Genomic DNA, 11,761 nt, shown 5'->3' on the forward strand with positions numbered 1-11,761 from the left:
GCCGAGGAACACACACAGAAAATAAGGAGCTGATCTGCTCCTTAGTGTTTGAGAATGTTGTTTGACTAAGCTAGCTCTAAACATATCTAGAAACCTCAGCAAAATCCAACAGGAAGTACTTGGTCAAATTCAGATCTGAGGGTGCAACCCTCTTAGCAAGACAATGTTTCCTAAGGGGTCAGGGAGGGGTTGCCCAAGCCGTGAGCTCACCTGAACGTGCAACCACCAACCTACAGGGATGGTACAAACCTCAGGCTTCTGGGGCAGCTTGGTGGGTTAGAGGTTAAAAGGTTAGTCTCCTCCCTGTCCTCAACCTTTCCAGTCCCACACACCAATCTGGGCATCTGGGCTATGAGAAATTAGAAAAATTCTAATAGTCATTGCTAGTGTAGGAAGGAGAGACAAGGCATGGAAATGCTTGCATGAGGGGGTACCCCAGTGACTCTGATCATGGTGTGACATGAGAAAGGGCAGCTCTCTGCAGAGGAGGAGATGTAGGCTGCTGATGACATTCAGAAGTGAGGGAAGTATCCCGGTCAGAGCTAGTTGCTAGACCTGGGTCTCCCTAGGTAACACTGTCTTTTACTTTCAGCACATCTTTAGCATTAATTCTTCAGCACGTGTTACACAGGTCAGATTGTCCCTTCTGACGGTAAAATCCATGAATAACAATGTGTTTGGTTTTTTTTAATCAGAATACAGAAAATACTCAGGAGCTACTGATTCTTCTCAGTTTATCTTCTCTAAAACAATGAAAGCAATCTCAGGGTTAAGGAAATGATTTGGAATAGAGTCTTAGGAGGTAACATCTGCAATATCAGAACTGAATGACACTGATAGTCTGAGCTTCTGATTCCCAGTTCTACCTAAGAGGAATGGAACAGATGTTGAGTGTTGTTTTCCAGACATCTGTGAAGATTTTTGATGTCCCTGTTGAAAACCACATCCTGCTGTTCATCCCAATGAATTCAAAGATATTCAACACAACTTATGAAAACTACAAGTATGCTGCTGCAGAATTTAGAGGGAAGGTTTGTAATACTGAATCCTACTACATAAATATAATGCTAAAAGATCAGTGGGAATACACCATTGTGTTTGCAAAAGTATACTGCTGCCACTCTTTCTTTAAGTCTACTAAAGCCTTTTAAAACTGTTTCAGCAGCTTGTTTTCAGCTTGGGCCCCTAACAGAAATATCTGAGAAATTCAAAGAATAAACATCACTTCAACACAATTCGTTAAAACAGAAAGATCACTCCCATTCAACTTGCTTCTGATCTTACAGAAGAAATTTCCAACCAAAGCTAGCTTTAGCAAATTTCTGGCAATTTCTGCCTGGTCCAGGAAGTGGTCCAAAGATCTCAGGGCATTGCTTGAAGCAAGAGCTGGTTCCAACTACAAAGCCTGAAAAATACTTCAAGGCATCTGTATAGCTTTGTCTGAAGTGCACAAGTGTTCTCATATATATATAATTTATATATATATAATATACATATACATATATATATATATAATATATTTATATATTTGCAGACAAGAACAGTCTTAGATACAAGTATTTCAGTTTCTATTGCCAGCTAGTGTGGTGCTACTTCTGCTCTAAATATGCTAAAGATTGAAGAATTATAATTTGTCTTGTGATATAAGTGCACACATGAGCACACACATGCACGACGTGTTTCAGTAACTTTGTCCTGTGAAGATCTATTAAGATCTTTGAGGGGTAATTTAGAAGTGTTACTAAAATAAGTGGTAGCAAACCAGTCTGAAAAGACAGAAGGGAAATTTCCACTCTTTTTGGCTGCTTTACAATTTCTTAACTTGGATCAAGGTATGAAAAATTCACAGAGCTGCTGGTTGTTGGACTAAAGCAAAAAAAAAGGGTTCTACAAAATTGCTTTCATTTAAGGTTAGGTCCAAACCTGCTGCCAAGCTGCACTTCTCTAAAATGGCTAAACCAAAGCTGGAAGACTCAGCCAGATGTTTGACTCTCTTTATTATCAGATAATGTTTGTGTTGGTGAATACGAATGAAACAAGAAATGGACGCATTTTTGAGTATTTTCACATCAGGGAAGTTGATGTTCCTGCTGTAAGAATCCTAAATCTGACAAGCCAAGCAAAGTACAAAATGCCTGCAGATGAGGTGACTGTGGAGAACATAAGAAATTTTTGCCAGAGCTACCTAGATGGAAAAGCAAAGGTATGTCTATTACTAATAAGATGCCCCCCTGCTACACCAACTAAAACACCAATAAATTTGCCAAGTTATAACACCCTTTATAGTATTAGAACAGTGTGCTCTTCTGATTATCGACTGATTAATTTACTCTTGCCCTACTACAAGACTGAAAGTTACTGAAAGAGCATTCCTCTGTATTTAAGAGAGGAACTACAAAGCTCTCCAGATCTCCTACATGAAAAAGAGGCAAATTATTCAGATGATGTAACTGACATTTTAGTACTTTAAGGCCCCCATGCTTCCATCTTTTCAGTAATCATGGAGAAATTTTACTCTCTTAGTTGGGAGAAATGAAATTTCACTAATGATTGAAGGAATTTGAGGTTATAGAAGTTCAGTAAATAGAAAATAGTCAGTTTCACAGTAGAACAGAATTCAATATTTGTTGCAAATGAGTCTAGCAGAGTGAATTTTCACAGGAGGAATTGATCCCAATGGTAAACACAGTATTTGTTGTCATAATGAAGCATCATCTCTATACTCACATAGAAAATACACGAAAATGTTTTCCTTATTCAGTGCTCTTCAGGGTGATTTACTTTCATTTTCATCACAAGGAGTGATGAGGTGACCAGTCAGAGTAAATTGAATTGAAGAAATTGAGCAGTAGATCCTATTTTCAATCTTGAGGCGGGTAGCAGGACAGAAGAGGTGCAGATGCCTCTTCCACAAAGAGCTGCTATGGAACATCTACTGAGGAATGTGTGACATTCTTCTATTTGATCTAAAAGAAAAGAAATTTCCAGGTTATATACTGGAAACTGTAGGAGTCAAGTGGAGGCTGATCAGCTGTGGAATTAAAAATTATAGGCAATACTCACCTTCTTATGTGTTTTGCTTAATTTTGAGAGCCCAAAATACTTAAGTTTTTCAGTATTCTAGCTTCTGAACATTGGGCAACAAGCATCCAGGATAATGAATACAAACATGTTCCCAAAAGTGATTTCCAGACTGTCTATCTTGTCTATACTCAAGAGAGGGATGCATAATTCTACCTACCAACTATACAGGGCTGCAAGATACCAGTTCCCTGCTGAGGGGAGAGCAGAGAGTAGCATGAGAAGGCAGGAGAGGAAATAGAGATAGCTAAAAATAACATTCAGTAGAGGTGGACATCAGGCAGAGGGTGATTCCACTTGTCTCACAAAAACTTGATCTGAAGTACAGTTTTTCAGTGCTTCCTGCACTTTCACAGCATTGATTGTTTCTGCTTAGTTACATCTCTCTAGTGAAGAAATTGCCGAAGACTGGGACAAGGCGCCTGTCAAAGTGCTTGTTGGGAAGAATTTCAACAGAATTGTCTTCAATAGGACCATGACTGTGTTTGTCATGTTTTGTAAGTGTTGTTGTATTCAGATTGTTTTAATGTAATTCACTGGAAACTTTTTGTTTCAGTGAAAAGAAAGCTCATTCTTACACACCAGACTGGTCTTCACTCTTTACAGAAGTCATACTGAGCAAATCTTTGGTGCCTGATGAAAACACTTTTGTGTTTTGTCCTGTCTATGAAAATGTTGCACTACCTTTCCTTTCTTAAGGCAGCAATAGGTAACTCTCAGTCCCTTAAAGTTTTTGTCAAAACTATTTCAAATTCTCTGCCTTGAAAGAAAGGGACACTATGATCTCATGCTGTGCAATGGAACGTATATTCTGTACAGCATGAGTATGGCTGTCTTCCAAGGACGGAGGGGGAGTTAATAAGGTTGAACGGTTACAGCGCTGTAATATTACATCCCAAAGAGCATCTGTAGTTTAGCAAATCTAACTCCTTTCCCTTCTCTGCCTGCAAACGTAAATGGTATTCCCTGCTTGATCTTTCCCTGCAAGAAATTGCTGCCCTATCTTATACCAGCCAGCAGAAATTAGTTTGTGCCTTAATTTGTTCAGTAGAACAAACATACAGCATGAATACAAATACAACATTAAGCATAACACTAACAATTTCTGAAAGGAAGCATAATCATGCAGTCCTTTTAATTCCACCTAACCTGAGTACGACCACTCTTTTGATGGAAAGACTGTGACTGTGTATCCTATTTAAGGACATTCTCAACTTTTTGCCTTTTTGTTAACCTGCTAATGTGCACTGTTTGGAGACAAAAGCACCAACATACCTAAAACTCTTCCTTTCAGTACAGCTATAGTATAGTTCATGGACACAGTTAATTGTTAATATGCCTGGAGACATTCTAATATGTGTAAAGCATTTTGTGCTTCTGGCAAGCACATAGTCATGGGAACAATGTATGACTTGGGTTGCATTGGTTGTCTGGCATGCTTCTCCAGCTCTTCAGGGTGATTTACTTCCATTTTCATCACAAGGAGTGATGAGGTGACCAGTCAGTGTAAACTGAATTGAAGAAATTGAGCAGTAGATCCTATTTTCAATCTTGAGGCAATCTTGTCACCGGTTTGTGGGACAGTTTGACCCGGTACCGTGACAATTGAGGCAGGGGACCCATGGGCCCACACCCCGGGGAAGGGGAAGAGGGAAAGGAAAAAAAGGAGAAGGGAGATGGGCCCAAGAACAAAACAGTGGCAATGATCTGAGGAGGAAAGCTAATTTACTAAATAAGATATCAGAAAGGAAAATAACACAATATAATATAATATAATTGGAATTGAGGCAAATGGATCAAATAAAATGAGCAAGAGAGAGAGTGTCCGATAAACCGAAGGCCTTACGCTAACGCTGAAGGCGGACGGCTGCAACAAACACCCACTGCCGAGCTCGGTCCCGAAGGGAATTGAGAGTCCCGTGACCGCAGACAGTTTTTATCTTTCCCTCTGGGTGGAAATATGTAAGAATGCAAAGCATCGCAAAGTCCTCTGGGGAATGCAGTTCTTCTTCTCTTCTGAGACAGTTACACCCAGAACTATCAACGATCCACAGAGCTGGAGCATTAACTCTTTAACTCCCAATACACCACATGATGTTATGATGTGGAATATCAATAATACAACAGAAATCATAAAACCATAACAAAGTCATACAAGTGCAGTGTGCTATTGTAATAAGGAGTAAAGAAGCAGTGCAGCTGCCAGAAAGGCATCAGAGAAGCAGAGGGTTATACCTACATGAAGGCTCATGGAGGACAGATGGTTTCAAGTAGAAAATGACCACAAGAGAAATCAAAAACTGTTAACTTTTATGGGCTTAGCTTATCTCACTCAGCACACCAGGATGTTCTCTTCCAACAGAATATATGCTTTGAAATTTGCAGATGCTCCTTGGTCCTATGACTGCAGAAAAATTCTGCCAATCTGGGATAAGCTAGGAGAGAAATACCAAAGCCATGAGGGCATAATCATTGCAAAGATAGATATCACAGCAAACGATGTCCTGTCAGTTGTGATGGATCGCTATCCCTTCTTCAGACTCTTCCCCGCTGGACCTGATTTCCAGGTGAGAAGCTTTAGGGGATAGCACAGTTGCATGCTGACTGGAGGTTATATGTGCACAGATCAGAGAGAAGCAAGCTTTTTAAGCAAAGTTTTGCTCTTTATCTACTCAACACTGAGCTCATTATCAACAAGAACCTGAATTAAAGGTGAAATTCTTCTACTATATCTGAAGTGTGAGGCTGTAGCAAGAGCCTTCACACTGTTCACCATCTTGGACCTCACTACTGCTTCTTGCTCTGCTGTTTAGCCACCTCCCATCTGCAGGGTTCTAGCAACAGCCTAACCTCAGAGCAAACTCAGAGCCAGACTCCTCATCACTGCTGCACCTTTCTTCAATCTATAGCAAGAGGCAGACAGTCACAGGACTACTTTGTCAGTTGTTCCTGCAGGAGGTATGACTAAGCTCTAAAATACTGCTATCACTTATCACATCCTCTATATTTTCACAACATTCAGCTCTCAAGACTTACTCCTGTGTAGTTCTGCCAGCAATTTTATTTCATTCAGTCTCAGTAGGGAAGAAATATTTGTTGCAAGATTAACAATCTTCAGAATATGCTATCTAATGCCACGTTACAGAATAATCAGAAGATGCTACAGCTGAAATAAAGAAAAATATTAGACAGTTATATACCTCCATCTACATATACAGTCTCATTAAAAAGAAAATACGTCTGAACTGAAGATAAATTAAATTCTAAGATACTGTTATAATTAAGACATTACTAAGCTTTTCATTTTTCTTCTTAGTCCTAAGCTTAAATTGAATTCAAAGACATTTGCTCATGTCCTCATTTAATCTTTTAGGGAGATACTTTGTTCTCAGATGTGCATGCACAGCTTCTAACGAACTGAGCTGTAGCCCTGCACACTGACACTGTGATTTGGCTGTAAAAAGGAGAACAGAAATCCATGAAATTCTCATAATAAATGCCAATTAAAAAAAAAAATCAGTAATAACTTTCAGTAGTCATTTAAGGGGGTTGTTTCAGACTTAAAGTACCCCTAAGTTTGCTTGAGATCTGAAGTTCTTGTTTGTACACCATGTTTTTATGCCAGGTACCTTGGCTTTGGACAAGTAATCCTGTACCTGATGGCTGGTGCAGCTTCCTGCGGTGGCTGACCCATGTTCCTGCCTTCTTTCTTAGTGCAGTGTATGGCCAGCTGGCCATAGACCATCATAAATAACCAGAGACATACTCAAGCCATTAATACACAGTCACTGCAACAACTCTCAGCCATTTTCTATCCAATCAGCAGTTATAGAGGGATTTTTTCCAAGTACATTTATGCTTTCTTACAAGTTCATCAAAGTCAGGGTGCAGTAATACCCCAACTTGCCAACATGCAAAGCACAATATACTGTATAAGCACTGCCCCACATTCACAGTCTGTGCTTATTCTGCCCGTAAAAAGTGCAACAGAAAAGTCTTGGAGACAAAGTGAAACTGGTACACAGAAGGAAGAGGAACAGGACATATCTACAGTCCAACATTACCACCTGGTACAATCCTGATTTCACACAAGAGTCTTCTGTAGCCTTTGCATTTTGCTAGTGGTTAAAACAAATACAAGCCTTCTGACTGCCTCTGTTGAACCTCCATATTGCTTAAAGACTAAGGATGAAATGAATGCTAGTGCAAAAGCAGGCAGAATTCTAAAGATGAAACGTCTATCATAAGATGCTAGGAAGCACACAGAAATATAAATATAGGAGTCAGAGCCAGCTCCTGATAAGCCAATGGAAATGTGGCTAACGTGACTCATAGCTGTTTTCTAGACTATGTTCTTTGGTTAACGCACCCCTTACAACTAATTAAAGGCAAAGCCGGGGGCAGAACACATTGTTACACAGACCTTTCCATGCACTCTCATCTGATGAGATCATCAGATTCGATACTTGCCTCCTACTGACAAGAGTATCTGCTTGGTCTGTAGTGTATGAACTATCTGCTTTCCTGTCATTCTTCATCTAAGCTATCTAAGGGGTGGTCAGCTTTTTTTGAAGCTAAAGACAAGTCACTCTCTTGCTTACAGTGGATGCAAAATTTGGTGGCTGTTTTTTTTTTATTATTATTTTTTAATTTAATTTATTTATTTTTAAACCAGGAACTACTTACTGTTAACTAGAGTTCAGTGGAGCTACATTAGCCCAGACATATAGATTCAGATATAAATCTATAATCTGGACTTTTTAAGCATGGGTCCAGTTTTCCAAAGCACCAGCTCTCTGATTCTATGAAGGCTGTTTTTTTTTTTTCCCTTTCTCAGTCTGTTTAATAGCAATTGATTTCAGTGAAAGGATGCATTACTAGATGGCTACTGATGAGATTAAAAACCTTCTGGTGCCAAAACCAAAAATCAACTCTCAGTGAGATAGAAAAGTTAACTCCTCCCAAGAGAACAATTGAATTTGGCATGAAGCTGTATGCCAGGAACAGCTACAGTCAGAGCTGGAGGAAAAAAAAGAGTGGATTTAATGATTGCATGGACAGAAGAGTGACCAAACATTATCTGAGCTCCATCTGTGAGATGAACAACTCATCCACTGTGTCATCAAGTCCAAATGTGAGAGAAAAACGTGCAATTTTTCAGCCAGATTTTAAGGTTATTTTGTTCATTTCTATGGATTAAGTGAGAAAAATATCATTGACACACACTTATGCACTGATTGCTCTAATGAGAAGTGTTGACATACATCCTCAGACGCCAGAAATCAACTGCTTCTCTGGCTTTATGGGGTCTTTAGTCTGAGAATTTTATATTTCAGCCATTAGAGTAGAGCAAGATTCATCTGAGAATAATAATTGCCTCTAGAGGAATCATATAATATTACTTAGAAAGTTAATATTGCAAAGAAAAAATATCTTCAAGACATTTATTACAAAAGAATACTTTACTGCGTGGGGAATATTAAACCCATGTATAGATATAGAGATTCACCAGGAAATGGATGTGTTTTGTTTATAGTCTTTTGAACTAAAATTGGGCACAACAGTACCTGGTATAAACTAATACAGCATTGTTGGTCTCTGTGAGAAGTCATCTTACGTAAGAAAAGGCATCTGCCTATTTCTAAATAGACTATGGTAACAGCAGACAATTCCTGAATTCACACACATGGGCTTCTACAAATTTTCACTGAGAGACTTGTGCAAAATCCTTACAGACTTATAGATAGCACTTGAAAGTGCTTGTATTTGAAAAAATAAAATACCTTTAAAATAGAGTATGGTGCTCAGATTTATTCAGAAAATTGCAAAGACCTAAATTAAAAGCACTTCTCACTAATCTTACCAAGAAAATCTCCACACAGCTTAGAATATCATGGCTGGATCTGTAAAAACTTTGCTCTCTAAATATCTTGCAAATGTTCAACTGCTGCAATTCTATCATCACTTTTTAAACTGAGGGCAAAAATCTAGGGTAATCTAAAACATTGAAATCCTTCTGTTCATTATGCTGATATTTCCATCATTTTGTGTAGAGATTTAAAGACCTCTGTCTTTGTAATCTTGAAACTTTTTCTAGGAGGTGCCCTATGCTGGAGAGCACAACTTGGAGGCATTTTCTGAATTCTTAGAAGAACAAATCAAGATGAAAGCAGAAACAAGAGAAAAGGTAGGCATGTGACCCAGACAAAGTCTGATTTGCTGTGCAATCCAAGGCATGTTTGCACCTCATATAGGCACACTGAACTGGCAATAACATAGCCGGCTTCAGCCATTGCTTGGGTAGCTCTTACCAGCTCACCAGCTTGGCATGATCACATTAACTGCAGTCATACCACCACCAGGCTGGCACACACCCACTCACATCCTTGTTTTCATCACAGAATGCTGTTCTCCCACTGCTCATATTATCACTGAGCACCTGTGCTGACATGGTTCTGCAAAAAGAAACCCATGCCTTGACAAGTGTAAGCAAAACCTTGTCAGGATTCTTGCGGGAAAAAAGGCTTAGCTAAATTTGTTTTGGCTACAGCCAAACTGATTGAAATATTCACACTACCTTGTTACAATGCTACATGCATTGTTGTTTCCCTTCATCATAAAGCAATGGCACAATGCAGTCATTGTCTCTTGTATTGACAATCTAGTTATGACAATTTTCTAATTTCTCAGCTCTCTCTCACTCACTGTAAGTCAAACCAGATAAGCATTAGCCGTCTCATTCAGTGTAACAATTGATTCACTCCAGATTTCACTTCTGAAATAGGTAGTTACAACTGGAGAGAGATGACTAAATAGTGTTACAAAGCAGAGGTCTGCAATGAAGGATCAGAAATGTGACTGTCCAGCCTCTGTTTTCCAATGCCTGGGGCCTACGTTTGGTGTCTGCCCCTGTTGCATGTTCTTCAGTAATGTGGCTGCAACAGATCTGTTGAGTCTAGTACATGTCTTGTTATGTACAATGTTGAGGAGCCACATATATTCTGTCATCCCTTCTTCATGCTTTGTTTCACATTATACCATAATTGCCAGCTTAGGAAACACTATCCAAAAAAAACATGCTTTGTTTATTAAAAGAGGCTGACATTTGCTCATCTGTTGAATATTCTTCATCCAAGTTTTCCCAGAAGAGTATAGTTCAAGACCTTTTCTAGTACAGTGCTTATGTAAAGTCCCCTGTTAGAATAACTGTGAATCATAACTTCAGGATAAATAAGAAGGTGATTTCTTCTATAATTGACTAGGAAATATTCTTCCACACTCATTAGCTTACCAGTCATGGTGACCAAGTTCTCACTAACTCTTCACACACACCCTTCATTTACACTTTGCATAACCCAGGAGTGTGCAAACAAAACATGTTTTATCATCGGCAGCACTACTTCTTACCCCTTACATGCTTTCAAGTTCCTTTGCTAAAATTATGAAAACAATTTCTTATATATATTATTTTTTGTTTGATTTTGAAAGTAAAGAGTTACTAGAGCAACTCTGTTGTGAACATGAGTAGTAAACAGCTTTGCTTTTGCATTTGCTTTTTTAAAAGGGTCCTTCAAGTGGAACGAAAGAGGTTCTCCACAAGAAAGAGACTGTAATAACTGAGAAAGAAGAACTTTAATAGTACAGAGAGAAAAATCCTGAGGACTGTGGGGAATGTTTCCTGGAAGGAATTTGTTGTAAGAATGAATAAACTCAAGTGAGCACAGAGCTGAACCAAAAAAAAAAAAAAAAAAGTAAATTCAGTATCAATTGCTCATTGTGTGACCTTCTCTTCTGAATTCAGTTTTATTTGTAGTTTTACCAGGATTGGATGTCATGGGTTCTTAAAATATTTTCAATTTTGCCTAAATAATTCCTTCATTACCAAAGAACTGCTCTTATTTAGAAAAGTATAAGTACCATGGTAAATAAATCAATATACAATACTATTAATTTTTAATCAAAAAGCGCAATGAGTTTGCAATCAGTTCCTTTCCAATGTAATCTGAGGCAGCCGTGTTGTTTTCAAGGGAGATTAACTGATCCATGGAGTAACTGCAGCTAGGGGCTGTGCCCAAAGTAGCACCAAGGAGCAGTTTGTGATCATTTTGTTTATTGCCAAGCAGCAGAAAATGCAGAAGTTATGCTATAATTCATTTTCAATAAGAAAATGCTGTACCTAATACACAAAGTCACTGTAATGGCTCATATTCTAGTTCTGATAGGTCTCCTAAGCACCCCATACATGTGACACTACTGTACAACAACAGTTTCTTCCTGCAAAGTCTAGACAAGGTAGAAATAAGTTTGAAAACTTTTCTTACAGAATTAGAAATCACGTACTAAGCATTCATTTCAAAAACAGACTCCCCAAGTCTTTGCTCTCAACTGATTAATGTGCTTTTATGTAAGCAGAGGAAAAAAGGTGAAATAGTATAAAATACAAAAGGATTAGTCACTACAGTTAAGAACATAGCATTGAAAGAGAAGTGACATCCTACCTCTCCCTTTCTTGTGAAAGTCAACAAGAGGTGGACAACTTCAAACAGCTGGAACTCCAACATTTTGCCACTATTTGCTACAAAGAACAGTTCAGAACTGATGGTTTGGTTCCCAGTCAGGCTGCAGAGCGTAATTAAATAGACACACTTAGAGATGGAAGATAAAATATTAACTCCACAAA

General features: G+C 38.6%; 1 protein-coding gene across 1 annotated transcript in view; it reads left to right on the plus strand.

Moving 5' to 3' along the window:
- The window catches only part of PDILT (protein disulfide isomerase like, testis expressed), a 25,060-nt gene extending 14,250 nt beyond the window's left edge, over positions 1-10,810 (plus strand). Inside the window, exons 6-11 of the mRNA XM_065732283.1 lie at positions 906-1,031; positions 2,006-2,203; positions 3,458-3,578; positions 5,467-5,648; positions 9,179-9,268; positions 10,646-10,810. Coding sequence (XP_065588355.1) covers positions 906-1,031; positions 2,006-2,203; positions 3,458-3,578; positions 5,467-5,648; positions 9,179-9,268; positions 10,646-10,717 — 789 coding nt within the window. The 3' untranslated portion in view covers positions 10,718-10,810. The remainder of the gene's footprint in view (positions 1-905; positions 1,032-2,005; positions 2,204-3,457; positions 3,579-5,466; positions 5,649-9,178; positions 9,269-10,645) is intronic.
- Positions 10,811-11,761: the final 951 nt, after the last annotated feature.

This window comes from Cyrtonyx montezumae, unplaced genomic scaffold (genome assembly GCF_038088225.1).
Source record: "Cyrtonyx montezumae isolate F1298 unplaced genomic scaffold, pur_monq_1.0 scaffold_16, whole genome shotgun sequence".
Classification (NCBI taxonomy): domain Eukaryota; kingdom Metazoa; phylum Chordata; class Aves; order Galliformes; family Odontophoridae; genus Cyrtonyx; species Cyrtonyx montezumae.